Below are 17,281 nucleotides of genomic sequence, written 5' to 3'. Positions count from 1 at the left end.
CGTCTGCCGGGAACTGAACCTCAGTTGCTCAGCCCGTACCCTAGTCGCTAAACTGCACTATGTCAGGCGCTATTATTATTAGGGTACTTGTCCGTGATTTATTATATAACATTTCCCAAGACTTATTGCACAGCAGCTTCCAGAAAACACGTTTAAAATTTATAAAGTGTTATCTTCCTAAAATTGTGTTGTCACTCTTACTAATTTAATAATTATAATAATAATATAAATGAAGAGACGAACTCTGGATTACACTAACATTCAAAATGTGTTTTTCATATCACATCTCATAGGTCATTGTTTCACTAATGTGATCCGAGGCCACAGTTACGCAAAAATGTGTGCCAACTATGACCTATGACATTCTGAAACCAGGATGGTGGAAACACAGGGCTGTCCAGGGCAGGGCCGGTGGTCAATGCAGGGGAGGAATGGGCCGCAGGACAAAGCCCCTGGTTTACAAATTACAAACATTAGAAAAAAACAATCCTACTCCCCCCCCCCGCGCGACATCAAAATCGTAATGCGACTCGCGTAAGGTTTTTTTGGATCGATATAATATGTGGATTAAAGGGTAGAAAATGCCTAAGCCCCTGATACTACGGCACAATTTATGGTCATCACATCTCAGTTCTCAAAAACCATCGACTTAATATCATTCACCACTTTTAAAAGTTCACAAAAATTATAATTACGTAACAGAATATAAAATAAACCAAAGAATATTATGAATAAAATTACACACCGCCACAGGTATAAAACAGCATGACTGGCATATGTCTCCTTTAGATATGCTTAATATTATACAAAAAAAAAAAAAACATTACCCAAACGCACGTGTACTGATGTGGAACATACACTCACACTCAAATTCGTAAAAATAAAGGAAAAATTCTAACTGCGATAAAACGAACCTGATGTGAGATTTCTCGTATTCGACGTTCGTAAGACGTCTTTTAATTGTTTCCTTTCCACTCGCTGTCTTCTTGGCTACACTTGACTAGAGCAATTATAGTCGCTAGTAGGAAGCCATTCAGCAGACGTTGGACAAACACACGCACACGCCGGTCGCAATGGAACGAACGAACCGCCAGCTAAGGTCAATGTTGTACTACTGGACGCGTTCCTCTAGCGCCTTCTAGACTTAAATGAACACCGAACAGACGAAATGCGCACCCGCGAAAAAGAATCTAGGCTCGGGATTCTGAACTCGCGACCCACAGCTACATTATTTGTAACTGTTATAAAACATGTGGTCAGCATTCGACAGTCTCTGTCGCTGTGCGCAAGTGTTCAGTTTAACGACGTCAAATCCAGAAGTAGGACTCGTCTCACAGGCGAATCGCAGTGTTGAATCTAAATCAATGTAAAATACCCAGATTAGTAGCATTTTCAACAAATTTCCATAGATTTGCAAGTCTTCACAATCTTGCGGCCCGACTGGGTGAATGTGGTCCCAAGTATGGAGAAATTTGAGCATCTCTTCTAATCGACAGTTCAAAAATTAATTCATTGGTTCACTGATATTAAGTTCTAGAAAAAAACGACGTGACAAGTTACTAAAATTTAAATCTGAATTCAGTTTTGGTACACTGAAATTATACATTATCTCTTTGCCTAACCATCTCTATGGAAGGAAACCCTAGGCAAGTTCATAACTACGTAACTATTCCAGAAATGCCTCGCCTTTTATAGAACAAATCACTCACATTCAAAATCGCTTGATTGATGTCAATTAAATCTGACAAGCGTCGTCTGCCAACTTCAAATTTGGTCCATATTGGTGCACTACGAGATACTCTTGCACACAAAAATCGAACTTTTAACACTAACAGAAGAGTTCGACGTTAAAAATAGGTACACGAGCCATAAAATGTTAATATAGTGTTAGGTTATTTTCGTAAGGAATATACAAAGGGTAAATGTGTTTATCACTGGTATCATGGTTATTATTCCATGGTTACTTAACTATGACCTTTGACTCGGTTATCTGGATAAAACCCAAGTGACCCGGGAGATACTCGATAAGACGGTCGCATTGTAACCCATTCGGTCAATGTTATTCAAAATAATTATAGTACAGAGGTCGAATATTATACATAATCCTGCAAGATATGGCAGTTAATGCGTTGTATTTCATAATAAAATTTCTGCAATCGTGGGAGTTACGTTACAGAAAAACACCGAAATTGGCAAGAGAGAAAAGTATTCTCCAGTCTGGCAGGCAAACGAGGAGCTAGTAATCGAAACATGTGACTGCTCTCTCGACCAAATCATCATAGGTTTATTCGGGACACAATCCACAAAAGAAAGTTAATCCGAGATATTTCCTGCCTCATCGATCTGATGGTGGAGGGAATAAGCACCTCTGAAACGTCGGTCAACTTCTACGAGACTACACGGCGCAACATCCAACAAGGCAGCCATCATGTTCCGTAAAACACCATCTGAGTGACTGCTAGATACTCTGTCCAGTTAAACATCCTCTTATCCTATTCTACGCTAAACAACATAACCTAAACATAAGCTACTTTATTCAGATCGATACAAATGAAAACATGGCGCAAAATATAATCATTAGCAAAGTTGACATTTCTCCTCGTCTCACTACAGGAAGACCCCCTTCACACGTAACGCGTGTTGCAATGCAGAAGGGCCGTCCAAAGTATAGGTCAGAGGCCACATGCATCACGATAGGCATTATGGATTGAATCAAGGCCATTCGTAATAAGAGGCCGAGCCTCGGAAACAGCTTGTGGTGACCACAAATTTAAATTCTGCAGTACGAAAAACAGGCGAATTCTATGTCGACGATGTTCTGGGCGTGGATTTCAAGACAGAAACCAGTGTCCTGGTATTTTTCAAAATTATTTTTCGGTTCTATACGACAGGTACTGGGTTAAAAACGTGTCCATGTATTAACGACTTCTTAAAATTACCGATGAAATGCAGCAAAATAATCTTTGGCTTAAAAGTGTAAGAAGAAAAAAACCCGAAATGCGCGAATGAAAACGTAACTTTCCGCTCCGAGTACAAAATGACCGGACCCGATTCCCTGGACAGCCACTTGTAGTTCTGGTCCTTGCCTTCACAGAACCAGAAGGCTCGGTTGTCCACGCCTTTAAAATCTGCAATTTCATTGGCTGGCACGTAGCGTCGAAGGAGAAAAAAAAAATGTCCAATGCCATTAACGTGTGTATTCCCGATGTTACATTCAATTACGTCCGTTTCGAGGTCGTTCGTGGGCCAACGGTCTGAAGGCCGCACACAGAGTACACACTAGGACCTACTTGTTTACACAAATCAGCTTCGATTATCAGTCTTAATTCGTTCGTCGTTGATGTGTCGATTTTGGTGTTGCAACGCATAAAAACTTGTAGGCTTTAATCTACGCCACTAAACCTTTAACCTACAAGTAAACAATATAACAAATACGAGATTCAATACCACTAATATCGCTGTTTCTGGTATCGATAACCGGTAGTGAAATGTATTTTACGTGCCGAGTTTCAATTAACGTGTTAATTAATTATCATTATTATGCAGTCACCATGTTTTAACTTTTCATTATATCTTCCGATAAAAGGTGCGTACTTTTCAATGACCAGAACAATGCACTTAATGTTAATTAGTTCGTACAGGCCTAATGTTGATGCACATAATTAAACTTTTAATGTGTGTACTAATATTTATGTACACAACAGGACACAAAGTAGAGTGAGCCTATAATACTGATGATGGCTGTCTTAGCCGACGAGAACAGACCCATGGGGCTGAAACACGTCTGGGAAAATAACTTTTAAATAAACGCTAGTATAACAGTAACTGCAACTAGTTCACATCCACACAATCAAATTCTCTGTAACTACTACAACACGTTCACTCACCTATATTTCAATTTTTCACGATAATAAATACATGAATCTTAAAAACAGCATTACTTTAAAAATAATTATATTTGTAACTCGACAAATAAAATAATACGCTACAAAACACCCGCAACATTTAACTGTACAACTACAATGTGAAGTACTTCTAACAACAATTATCAGATACATCACTTCACTCAGTTTCCTCAAGGGGAGATAATTTCCAGTATCCAGCGAGACATTTCACTTTTTCTGCAAAACATTTTGGCAACTCTGTCGACCACAGACGTACCAACGTCCTCCAGCCTCGGGAATCAGCCGTACATGACCAAGCCATATTAAATCATGTTTCACATTCCTAAGCATGGTGTAACGCTGAACCCGTCAGTCAGCTTGTAACAAGGTTAATGATTGGACGGCTCTTCTTCTCAGTTAACCCTTGTTAGGAGCCGAATCCCTTCACTGAGAACGGGATGTCACATTTTATTGTAATCAAAATAAGAACCTTTCACTAGACTAAACACAAAGCTATTAAATTTTAATTTATACAACGCAAACAATAAAGTCATCTACAGAAGGATCTTGACATTGGTACTAAAAAAAGAATTTTTTTGAACACTACGTAAAAAAAAAGTTGCGACAGAAAATATACACTTGGCTACACAAATTAATGTTCTGCGTTAACAGATCATAAATATCCAAACAAATTTTATATAAAACTTATTTCGTATGTCAACAATTACAAACGCGATGACGATATAAAACTCTTAGTATATATATGGGAATTTTTTGATAGAATTTATACTATTAAAAATAATTGTTTAAATAATTTTCAACATACATAAATATTTAGAACAATATTTAAAAAAAAGTAAAAATTATCAGCTCTATAATGGTCCAAAGAATTATTTTGAGTACCAATTTTGGATATTTCCTGACGCATTGACAAAAGTATGTGAAAACGAATGTCAATGTCACCTATGTAAGAACGGAACGGACGATGACAGCAAAATGAACATGTTAGTTTTGGTACGAAACACGCCTAAAAATCCACATACGTGAAGCTCGTTAAACATTCCGTAGAGGTTGTATCACTTACACTGGGCCAGACCAGACATGAAGGGACAGAGGCAGACAGCTGCGAGGGAAGGATGTAGACACTTACCTTTAACAAGGTTCTGTTGAGTTGCATGAGCCAGAGCTGCAGCAGTGGGAGAGGAAAAGAGTGATGTGGGAATGTGATACCACAAAGACAGACGGCAAATCCACGATACGCGCGCAAATCAATTAGAAGTGCCAATGACAACAACACATGATACAAGAAGTATTATGTTTTTGCATAACGACTTCAATTCAAACATACATTTGGGGAGAGGCGGATTCAGACGACATCCGGTACGCAGACGCGGACGGACAACACACAAATATGAAGACAAGAATTGTGTCAGACATCTTTGTGCAATGTTATTTAAAATTTTATGCCCTAAAATATAAGAGGGGATAAGAATGTGATTGAAGTAATCAAGTTGCAACAATACTAGACAGAAGCTGACATCGACAACTTTCTCAAAGTGTGGTGCCGCATTTCATTTCCAAGAAATATATTTGTAAATATTTACCTTAACATAATGGGATCTTTCATACTTGCCTCAAGAAATGTATATTTGAGTTTTTGTTCAATTAAGTAGAAAAGGTCCACAGCTTCAAACTAGTCAAACTCTCTTATAATTGTGAATTTTGAATATGGCAATTACTTTACGATTTAACAATCCTGCCAATACCTAAGACTATATAGTGTTAAATGATAAGATAATTAATGAGTAATGAATTGCAAATGAGATGGAAGGAAGAAATCATGATGTAATTTAAGGGACTATCCTCGTGACGGCCTGTAGACACTGAGGAGAAACCTCAGGATAGCCAATCTCTTGCAACAATTTCGCCATGACATTTAATAATAAGGATATTATTATTATTGTTAAACCATATACGGATGCGTATGATAATCAAAATAAAGCCACGGATAGATAAATGCAAATTTGGTTTGCTTCGACGTTTTCAAATCATGTACCCACAGAAGATATTTAAATTGATGTGGACAAAGCAGAAAAGACATGGCATATAATTTAAAATATAATACAGCTGACATGAAAAATTCTCAGTAGCAATGCTAGATGGTAAAACGATCTGTACGTAGATCCAAAAAGTAATCTGGAATGAGGTGTTTTGGTTTCATGAGACTTAAGTACAACATGGAGTAGAATTACTTCTGTGTGACGGAAACCATATATTTTTTAAACTAAAACCAGTGGGTCTGTGAAGGTACTTAGGAAACAAATGTAATATATTCATATAATTGATTTCAGCCTCTACTTTTTAATGTGATCAATGAATTTAATTATGCTTTCAATGGCAAAATGTGTCTGCAGATCTAGAATAAGTTCCAGCAATGAAAAGCCCATGATGTGCTGTAGAATTTAGTTATACTTCAAAAAATCCAGATATGTGCTGTGAACTAAAAAGTGAATACTTTTTCTTATCAAAATTCTTGCAATAACAAACAAATGTTTCGGCAACAGGACATAAGTCTGGTTTTATCCAACGTCAGAAATTTTAACTAGATTTGTCAACATAAAATTTAACCATAATCCTTGAGCATGTCAGTGTTAGAATATTTTGATGTTTTATAAACTAGCGTAAATGTTCTACTCTCGAGTGCACACGCGATGACAATGACTGGATACAATTACACAAGCTTAAAGTAAGTAGGAGTGTTTAATACATACACAGGTGCAAGTGCGACACACGGCATGCAGAGTGCGAATGTTGCGGTTCCTGACGGACAGGTGCGAGTCAGATGAATCAGTACAGTTATAGGACAGGGATCCTATTCAGGCAGTAGATCCTCTCCTAACTCCTCATCACCAAACTCATCCTCAAGCTGGTTCAGAGGTTTGCGGCCCGCTGATGTGCGAGGTCTCTCTGCAAGAGGACCCAATGGATCACTGTAGCTAGCATCTGTGAACATGTCACATTAACCTTTATCATACGGGAAAAGGGGATTTAACGTAGTGCACGGCTGGCAAATTTTAAGGAATGTTAATAGAATAATCATTTGACTCTTGCATAAATTGTACTGTTCCAAACACATTAAATGACAGACTGACTTACAGCGGTAAATGCTCTAGCCTGGCTAATAATGCACTGTCAAACCACTAAAACTAGAGAAATGTAAAAGAAATGTTTTACTATATAACACAACAGTATATTATGTTAATTATGATGACAATGTGGTGATGGTGATGTAATTCCTTGTACATTATACTAGAAACCAGCTACATATTCCAAAAGAAAACAATAAACTCACCAATATCTCTATGCTGAATGGTGACGCTATAAGATTCATTGGTCTCAAGGAGTGCCATCTTATGCAGCCGTGAAACTTGAGAAGGCACAGGTGGACTACGATGAGTACCTGCAGACAGCTGGGATGAGTCACTCAGAGGGCTGTTGAGTCCTCCACGAGATGAGCGACCACTTCCACTCCGCAGTGATCCTGTACAGAAGATTCATACCAATATGTAAATTCTGTATCAGCGAAATCTTAATTTATAAAGATACTTATTTGTCTGTCTTTAAAATTCTTATATGATATCCACCTGCATACTTAAAAAGTATAGAATATGGCCAAGGGCATAATTTAAAAAATAAAAGTGCTAGAACAACCTTGCACACAGTTTGAGGATGAAATAAACAAGCATCTATCATAATATGAGGCTTCTCTCATCAATAATAGCTTCACTTTTATATTAAAAATTAAACAATATACTCATTCCTAATTCATGGAACGACAAAATATGAAGCAACATTCAGTAACTAATACATCAAATAATACATCATGGTTCATTCACCCATTTAGAACCTGTGTCTTTCCACCAAAGAAAAAACAGGTAACGGTGCATTAAACTCACCTGGCCTGCTGCTACCAATTCTCTCACGAACTTCCTTGGCTTTCTCTGCTTTTTTCAACTCAAGTGCATATTCTGTTGCCTCCTTAAGACCTAAATCACTGCAGAGACGGATAAGAAACTTCAAACCTGTCAGAAAGAAAACAGTACCTGTCTACATATGTCTACTTAATAATTTCCCTGAGGGTATTAAGAATATTACATATCAAATCTAAAACTTCTTGACGATGGTGAAGAGTCAATTGAATAAAAATTTTCTTGGATATTATCCATCGTATAGTAAATATAAAACGTAAAACGACGTTTCGGAGATGGGACTCTATCTCCGTCTTCAGGTTCCTACACAGTTGGGCCCACTAGATAGAGCTAATCCCTATCAAGAATATTACAATTTGCCACAGAAACAGTCAAAGCCCTCCTCTGGATGTGACCTATGATATCGCAGTCCAATCCTGACAATAAAAACCTGTTTGCTTACGATCCATTTTAATACAATTCTCTCACCCCAGAACAGACATGACATAGCTTATGTACACACATTCTACATATATGCAAATGTAACACCAACATTGTATGGATGGTTATTACAACAATACGTAATCTAAATTTTCACTTTAAAACTTTTCAGATATGCAACATCATCCTCATCCACAAACATTATCAACATATTTGGGTCACCTTATGATAAAGTCTTCTCAATTCTTTTCAACCCTCACGTAAGTTCTACTTTGAGAATTAAATAATCAGACTGAAGTTTTTTGTACAGCAAGATTCCACACAAATTAGCATAATGATTTCAAGCAAATATTCTGTATTTTAAAATCCTTAATAAGAAACTGGATAATAAAATACGAGAGATTGCTGAGTATTCCTTACCTCTTGACTCTCGTATGTTGGAAGAAGTCTGTAGCAAAGTATGCATAATATGTCACTGACTGTACAGACTTCATATGAAAATCAGGAGACAGAGAACTGTATAGATCACAACCCAGGACATCCCAACCTACCCAGTGTGGCAATCAGAGGATTAAATAAAGATTACCATTTGCTTTATTTCTCCATTATATAACAATAATTTTTAAATTACACAGGGAGAAATATAATGAATTACAAATTCAGAATGCTGTGGAAGTAGCTGTGGCCTATTTTAAGGTACTTCACTAAAATTTTCCTACAGGGACTGAATATAAATCTAATATCAGAATGTGTCATATCTGATGTGAAATAATACTCACATTCTATATTCTCTGGGAAACGGGCATGAATGTCTTTATAAGCTTGTAGTGCCTGGTGATAATTTCCACTTCTTCGATGACAGGAAGCACCCATCAGTTGCCACTTCACCTCATTGGGCTGCATAAGAGCCGCCCGTTCAAAGTAGTCTAATGCCTTTTCAGGCACTTGATGCTCAATGAAATAGGACCCTAACCAGTCCAACACCGTCAAGTTCGAAGGGTAATACCGGAATGACTGAAATTAACGCATTTACTTAGTTCAAGGGTCTTATTAAATCTAACAAAGCTAGGTTTTCATAACAATTTAGCTTCAAATCCAATACATAATTATGCACTATGACAAAAAATATTTTGAAGTACTATAATACACTCCTGCCAACTGTTACTCCCGTATAAGGACTACTACAAGAGAAGTCAAAGAAAGTACGTAACAAATACAATCATGACATGGAAGAAAAAAGATGGTGGTGGAAGGTTTAAATGTGAAAGGGTCACTCAAAAATTATTAGCAGAGACACTACTTACATAAAAATAAAATTTTGTTCACATCAATTCAGAAGTTTCAGAGATGAAATTTACAAACAGAAGGATTACTACGGACTTCTCTCAGGAAAAAATAAAACTGTGAGGCAACAGGTAATAATAAAAGAACCAGTTTTTAGTTTTCTGAAGCACTTACGTCACAATGATACTGATATGCCTGCTGTTTGTCTCCATCATTATCATATATTTCTGCCATCTTATGCAGAACTTCTGGGTCAGTAGGCACAAGTCCAAGAAGCTGAAGGTACCTGAAAGAAAAACAGTTATTACTGAACGTGGAAGATTTGCTACAGAAATGGGAAGAATCAATTACTGTACACAAAACAACAACAAGAGAAAAAACTTTTTTAAAGCATCTTCTAGAATGGACAGCATTAAACACAGATTTTATAAATGAAAATTATCAATCTGAATTCAGACAAAATATGTCTGACCTCAGAGAAAATATCTGGGGAAGTGTACTTGTAATCTTCTACACATGTAAAAATAAATTTCGTACAGTTTTCCAACTTATGTCAATTTTTAATATAGCCAATTGCAATGGCCATGTGATCTAAGGTGCAGGTCTTTGTCACTGTAACATGGGGACTGTGTATTGAAATCCTACTCATGGCATGAATGTGTGTCTGCATTCATGTTATGCTGTTCTGTGCAGGTAGAGACCTTGTTACAAGGCGATCATTCACCAATCCAGAGACTCATAACAAATATGAAAGAAGCTGGCACAAACAAGGGAGCTCACAACAAGGTCTACTGAGGTCAGTAAAAAAATTGTAATCAGCCACAAACCACATGTGGCTAGCTCAATTTGTTTGCGCGCCACAATTTTTCAAAACCCCGAAAGGACTTTGTGGATACACTATACTGCTACCAAGATAATCATAAATATATATAATCACCATTCTGATGCCTGGTCCACATCCCCAAGCAGCTCATAGATGTTTGCCAATTGGTAGTGCACCTCTGGATGATGGCGCACAATAGCGTGCAGCTTTAGAAAGCATTCCAAGGCTTCCTCATATAGCCCCAGTCGTTTGTTCACAATACCTAACATAAAACACAATTCAACGTCAATTTATTATCTATGCATAAAAGAACCATACTTTAAAAGGGCAGATCCATATACTGTATCACATCAGTCCTGAAGATGAAGGCAATTCTTGTACCTCAGATGTGTACTATACCTAATCCTCCTTGATTTGATAAAAATTTAGCACATCCTAACCTAGATTGTAAAGAGCCTCCACACATGAGGCATCACTATCCAGAGCACAAGCAAACAGTTCCTTGGCTTTCTCAACATCATTTCGGGCTAGGCTGCAGTTTCCCAAGTTGACAAATGCAGCAGAATTGTAGCCGTCTGCTTGCCGAGCCATTTCTCCATATTTTTCTGCCTGATTTATATCACCTTGCTGCAACAAGTCCATAATTAAAAATTGCATAATGTAATAGAAATGTATTCTTCATGTTGTGATATCACGAGAAAGGAAGCGTCCGCTGAGTCAGACCCCTGCTCATTGGGCAGACTCTCTTGCCGTCGAGTATAACATCAGGAATTTACGTGGCCATACCACCAGACACTGGTCCACCCAAGCACGGGATAGAGAGGAATGCAGGAGATGCTGGGACCTGGGCAAATCGAGTTGAAGAATGGGTCGTTTAAGTGCTAAGTGATATCATTTGGTTCAAATCAAAAATTTCATGTTATCTAGGAACAGAATAATATCTCTACCTTCATCAAAGAGCATCTTTTCACTAAACCAAAATGCCAACCTTTCTTGCACACAAGTCCCATTTTCATGACTACAAATCCACAATGTGTTACTGTGAATTTCCTTTTTCCTCAAATATTTAAAGACTTATTTCAGGTTCTACCTTAGCAATGTATTTCAGTTCATGCAACAAAAATAAATTTTGTCCTTAAAAAATAACACAAATACATGTTGAATCATGAATCAAATCAAATGGCTTAAATGAGACAGGGTTTTTCCTCAGTTCCTAACTTACCAGGAAATAGATGAAGGCAAGATTGGTAGCAGCTGCACTAGCTACTTTACTCTCTTTCTTCTCAAATGCTCGAAGAGTATCAACAGCTTGAGAGAATTCCTTCTGTTTGAGGTACATTACAGCCTTGTTTATTTCAAGATCACTAGCAAGCAACGAATGACTGGAGACCTTGATTGCTTCCACACACCAGTTATACCCTACAAAAAGACATGATTAGTTATGAAATCCTTCATGATATAAAATTTTCCTCCATTTAAACTACATCATTGTTTCTGAACTGGTCAACACAGCAGTCACATTTAAAATGTACTCTGTTTGAGACCCAACTTCCTAACCAAAATGAGGTTTCTTTAGTTGTCAGAGCCAGTTCACTAAGAAGCATAATCCAATGAAAAATAGTTACAAAATACCCATGTTAAGGATTTAAAACTGGGTAGGAAACCATGGGAAATAAGCCACACGATACTCACACGGCAAAGATGTAGAAATTCAGTTCTATAATAAAGTCAGGAATTTCATTCAGTAATACAGGTACCCTGGTCCTCCAGGTTGCAAGGCTAACATCCTTGCACCATAAAAAGGAAGATGTTTTGAAACCTCAATCAAAGCCTCGGGCAGACGGACCTAACAGATGACTGAGTGGAAGAGGAGAATTGAGGAGGCCATGGACCGAATACGGACCGGAGAGCCATAGAAGAAGAAAAATCCTGTGATCTTTCCCTAGCCTTACCCAAGCCTGAAGACAGGTGATGCTATCATTAGTAAAGTATTTTTCATAAAGATTTCCCCTCCCGAGTTGGTAGTGCTACCCATGATGGGAAGCTCGGAAGCTGGAACTGCAGAGTTTGACTCTCCCTCAACCGGTCATGTAAATGTAGAAGTGGCAGCAGTGAGACTCATGCAACTGGCCACGACACTACAAGTGTGGACAAGTGGCAGGGTTCAAACTCTGTCATCTACCCATTCCATAACAAACCGGTGGGTAGCAGTGGTATAGTCCACCCCAGGCCACTCCCTAATAGATTCCCAAAGTGACGGAATTTCTTGAGTAACCGAGTGACAATCAGCTTCTGAATAAGGGCTCTGCTCCATTAAGTTATTTAGAAATAGGCCAGAAAAAGCATTTAAACCTCTTGGTTTCATTACAGCACTTAATAAACTTAGAAATTTGTACTGCAGAACTATAAGTTACCTCTATTAAGAACTAATATAATATTTTTAGACTAAGCACATCTAGTGGTTATACCCGCAGTAAAAGAATGTTCTATGACAGGTGAGATGAGTTTTGCTGCTGTCAGGATGCTCCGTTCTGCCTCCTGCCTCATGCTTTGCTCCAGCTTCCGTAAAGAGTCCGTCTTTATCGCCTCCAGAATGAGGTTAGATGCAGGGTCATCCTGGATCAACCAATTACAAGAAAATACAACAGCTACTTCAGTCAAACAACCCAATTTGGCATATATATATACTGTATTATATTCATCCTTTGGCAGCTCCATATGGTATAGGTAAAGTTTCTCTAATTTGAGAGTTCAGGTTCTCATGGTAGAGATTATAAAAGTTTTACGGAGTACTTACTGATGTAGCATTGTATTTTTCATCATCATCAATGTTAAGGGGACACTCCAGCAGCATTTGAAATCCGCGTTTCATCTTATCTCTTTCGCCCAGTGCATAGTAGCATAAGATCATGTGAAGACCTGTAACAAAGGTATATTTTTATTTTACAGTTAACACACGTAAACAAAATTTCTGCGAAGAAAAGAAATACAGTCAAACCTCGGTTCACGAACGCCTCGGATCACAAACAATTCAGTTTACGAACAAATTTTCCAAACACAAAGCGTCTCGGATTACGTACTGTGTCTCGAGTTACGAACACGCAAGCCGTCAACATCGTGGAGCGATAAGCTGGGAGTATCAGCGTCGGCAGTATTCGTAGAAGAATGATCCAGCATGGGGCCAAAGAAAGACGATGATAGAAGCAAAGTGAAAAGAAAAAATACCAATATCATAATAGATGTTAAGAAAGAAATCATAGCCAAACATGAAAATGGTGTTCGTGTCTCTGATCTTGCTACTTCTTTGATCCGTGAAATTTGTGCAAAATGGGGTGAGGTGCAAAGTTTTGTGGAACGATATCACCCCGATAAAGCAGTAGCAAGCCGCAGCATAAACATTTTCAATGATAATGCCATGTGTCACTTTAGAAACATTTTAAAATGTAGACAAAAACAAATCACGCTGGACAACATTTTAGTGAGACAGAGGCCCAGTGAGTCTGATGCAGAGTCGAGTGGTGGCAAGAGACAGAAAAAAGAAAAAGAATTCCCTTCCAAACAATGACATTCTACTTCCTCACCACCTTCCACTTACGCCGTCAACTCTCCTCCATACAGGTACGGTAAAACTAAATTAAGTTTTCGTCTATATTTGATCTGCTTAGTGTTGTGTTTATCTTTTTTGTGATAGATTTAATGGTTTCCATTGATTTTGTGTTAAGAACTTGTGCACAAAGTACTGTTGTAAAATTTGAAATAAGCAATCATCTGGAATCCATTAACGGATTAATCCATTTTACATTAATTCCTATGGGGAAAATAGTTTCGGTTTACGAACGACCTTCAGGAACGAATTAAGTTCGTGAACCAAGGTTTGACTGTACAAAGAATTGGGGACCTTACCTGAGGCATAATCTGGCCTTTCTTGCATAATGTCCTCAAATTTGGAACACGCTTCACTAAACTGTCCCATCTTCACAAATGCAATGCCTATGTTGTGTTTTATCTTCAATCTGCAATATAAAGGTGTAACATTCTGAAGATTGATAAAGACATGAGCATAGTGTACACAAAACTTGAACCTCACTAGAGAAAAATACCTTTCTAACAGTAATACCACCCCCACTTAATGGTACCTGCACCTTGTCGTGGTGGTGGGGCTTGAGTACTTCAGTGACCCCAAGAGCTAGGCGGTAGCATAGCTACTGGTAGGGCCTCCCTAGCTAGATTGGTCGTGGGGGAGAGGTCAGACTAAGACAGGTACCCTGGTCCTCCAGATTGGGGGTTTGTCGCAAGGCTAACAACCTTGCACCGTAAAAAGGAAGATGTTTCAAAACCTCAATCAAAGTCTCGGACAGACAGACCTAACAAAGGACTGAATAGAAGAGGAGAATTGAGGAGGCCATGTACTGAATAAGGACCAGAGAGCCATAGAAGAAGAAGAACAACAACAACAACAGTAATACCACGTTTTTTTATGCTGCCAACACACAAACAAATGCACACGTTTATGCTGTAACATGCGCCCATAAATAATATTATGTATACTAATAAAAAACAAAATTAAACTATTTGATTCCCATGAATTTAACACTTTCTAGCAGGCACACCTGAATAATGACAGGTTTCATCTTAGAATAACCAACCTGAGATCTTTGTGTATTGCAGGAACATGATCCAGAGCCATGTTATACATCTTAAGTGCACGACTGAACTGTCCCAGCTTCAGATAAATGTTCCCCATATTTATTTTGAGTCTGTCTGCGTTGTTAAACATCCTGTTCCTTGTGATGACTTGGTAAGTGTTAAGAGCTTCAGAGTACATCTCACTGTTGGCATACTGGTTTGCCAGGTTGAAGAGTACCTGCAAATGAGAATATTATTTACCACATACCACCACATCAACTGTTTTATTCTCATATTTGACAGATTTGAAACTGGAATGGAAATTTGCTGTGCACCCATATAAAAGAATAAACCCTACAAGGAAAACTGATGAAACTGTGCTGATGACAGGGGGCAGTATGACCTCTGAAACGTTAGTTAACATCTACCATACTACACAGCGCAACAACCCAGAAGACAGAAATCTTCATACTCACCGCTGTGAAAACCTCAAATCATACATCATGTAACATACAATTACTTACAATTATTTATTCATGTGCTATTAGAATAAAAAATAATGTAAAGATTTGCCACATTTCTAACAGATGATGTAAAATCCTGAAGTACCGAGAACGTGAGATCGAGATTGTGTGTTTCACTGAGGCCTGCTTGTTCCTGCATGCGAATGAGACTGCGTTCTTTGCTAGAGGCATCCTTAGCTCTATCCAGTGCCAACTTCTGTTCTCCTCGACTACTTGCCAAACAAGATTCTTCAATCAGCTCTGTAATTCTGTGCTCTAATTTTCGTATCTTCTCTTCTGGTCTGAAATAATATAAATCAAAATTGAAAAGAGGTAATTAATAATGCAATATCACTGAATCATACTTATTAATATGATTGAAAAAATACTAGAATATACGATCAATTAACTAAGAGTTCACCGTCCAAATGCCAATTTAAAATAATATGTTACTTTCCAAACATGAATAATACATAGGTTTTTTGCACTTGTATCCACTAAAAGTTAAAAAAGAACTATACCCCAACACACACATTCATATTTAGCCCACAAGGATGGCAGGCTAAAATGTAACAACAATAATAAGATAATATATGTGCATTGTGTACATTTCTAACCCCAGACCTGCTGTCAAATCATTGTACCGACAGACTGCTGTGTCATTGCTGTTTCTTTTAATATTAATATTACATTTTAGCTTACCACCCTGGTGTGATATGGATGATATTTTACCTTGTTGACTATACATTTTTAACCTCATTTCAACTGACAGGTCTCTTTATGGCTGAACTTTACTACTTTTCCACATGTTAATTTACAACACATTAAAAATTATGATTAAAAAACTTACGAATCTTCTCGTTTTGCTTCCAGCTGTGGTGTTGTGGGAACTTTTGCAGCTTGATTTAGAGGGTCAAACTGGCGCTGACCTGCAGATGAAGTGTACCCTGCACCTCTCACAGCTGTCATTGGCCTTGCTGTCATTAGCCTTTCAACTTCATCTTCACGGTGCTGGAAATGGAAACAGAAGTGCACACTATCATTCAACATTGAAGATAACTTATGTTCCATATCTCCAAGGCACAGAAAGATAATATGTAATTAAAGAATAAAAATTACTAACCCTTGTTGCTGTACCTAATCGTATGGCTGTGCCGGGTTTTGATGTGCGCTATAAAGTAAAAGTAAGGTATTACAAAAACAACACTCTTGCATTCGTACTGCAGTAACTATACACTACAATAAAATTCTGTAACTACTCAGAAGAACTGTTTTAAGAAGGTCTGAAACTTACCACTGGTCTCCTCCCATAACTGGTCCGAATGGCTTCTTGGAATATTTCGTCTTCTAATAAATCTTTAGTGCTGAGAACTGAGGGATACTCATTGTAACCAGAATAGAGATCATCTGGTGGGGCCAGGCGTGAATGCTCCATTTTCATGGTCCACGTTATTGTTTTCTGAATTTCAGGAACTGTCAATTACATTAGTTTCGGCTATCCCAGTAACCCTAACGTCACTGCAGTGAAGTACAATTTACAATTTGCGCTTTAAAGTTACTGTGCACAGAACCAAAAGAAACCGTATTACATTTTTTGAAATCACAACTCACTCACATATAATCAGAAGAAAAGCAAGCATTAATACATCTCTTTCAGCGTCTAAAAACACGGGTATTAAAATTACTTTCGCACTTCGTTCAAGCGTCCGTCATAATTGTAGGTTATTACCAACCGATGTTACACATTGCCCT

General features: G+C 37.9%; 2 protein-coding genes and 1 long non-coding RNA gene across 6 annotated transcripts in view; 1 reads left to right on the top strand and 2 right to left on the bottom strand.

Annotated features, from left to right (window-relative positions):
• LOC110830394 (hexokinase-4) overlaps positions 1-6,792 on the bottom strand; it is a 25,567-nt gene extending 18,775 nt beyond the window's left edge. Inside the window, exons 1-2 of one of the 3 annotated variants that reach the window (XM_022065270.2) lie at positions 1,710-1,839; positions 915-1,356 (exon numbers count right to left, since the gene is read on the bottom strand). The gene's annotated coding sequence lies outside the window, so the exon portion shown is untranslated. Of the gene's footprint in view, positions 1-914; positions 1,357-1,709; positions 1,843-6,655 lie in introns of those variants that run through there. The other 2 variants (XM_087360951.1, XM_087360952.1) reach the window with 2 other exon arrangements.
• LOC147871521 (uncharacterized) lies at positions 3,313-7,501 on the top strand. Its single transcript, XR_015538722.1, has 2 exons — positions 3,313-3,586; positions 7,198-7,501. It is a non-coding gene; the product is annotated as an uncharacterized LOC147871521 (long non-coding RNA).
• LOC110830393 (intraflagellar transport protein 88-like protein nompB) lies at positions 3,867-17,281 on the bottom strand. Of its 2 annotated transcripts, XM_022065268.2 has the most exons (17): positions 16,824-17,280; positions 16,653-16,700; positions 16,380-16,540; positions 15,636-15,831; positions 15,047-15,264; positions 14,304-14,413; positions 13,198-13,319; positions 12,869-13,016; positions 11,623-11,819; positions 10,841-11,027; positions 10,515-10,662; positions 9,752-9,863; positions 9,073-9,307; positions 7,841-7,966; positions 7,237-7,425; positions 6,656-6,887; positions 3,867-4,331 (listed from the first exon to the last, which is right to left on the bottom strand). In XM_022065268.2, the coding sequence occupies exons 1-16, from the start codon at positions 16,968-16,970 to the stop codon at positions 6,757-6,759; spliced, it is 2,475 nt and encodes an 824-aa protein (XP_021920960.1). In that variant the 5' UTR covers positions 16,971-17,280; the 3' UTR covers positions 3,867-4,331; positions 6,656-6,756. The 2 variants fall into 2 exon arrangements, with proteins under 2 accessions (XP_021920960.1, XP_087217074.1); XM_087360948.1 differs by lacking the exon at positions 3,867-4,331 and having other exon boundaries at positions 6,730-6,851; positions 16,824-17,281.

This window comes from Zootermopsis nevadensis, unplaced genomic scaffold (assembly GCF_977971745.1).
Source record: "Zootermopsis nevadensis isolate Lab colony 2312 unplaced genomic scaffold, Znev_1.0 Znev_ptg000050l, whole genome shotgun sequence".
NCBI classification, from domain to species: Eukaryota; Metazoa; Arthropoda; class Insecta; order Blattodea; family Termopsidae; genus Zootermopsis; species Zootermopsis nevadensis.
This window is presented reverse-complemented; position numbering and strand designations above follow the sequence as displayed.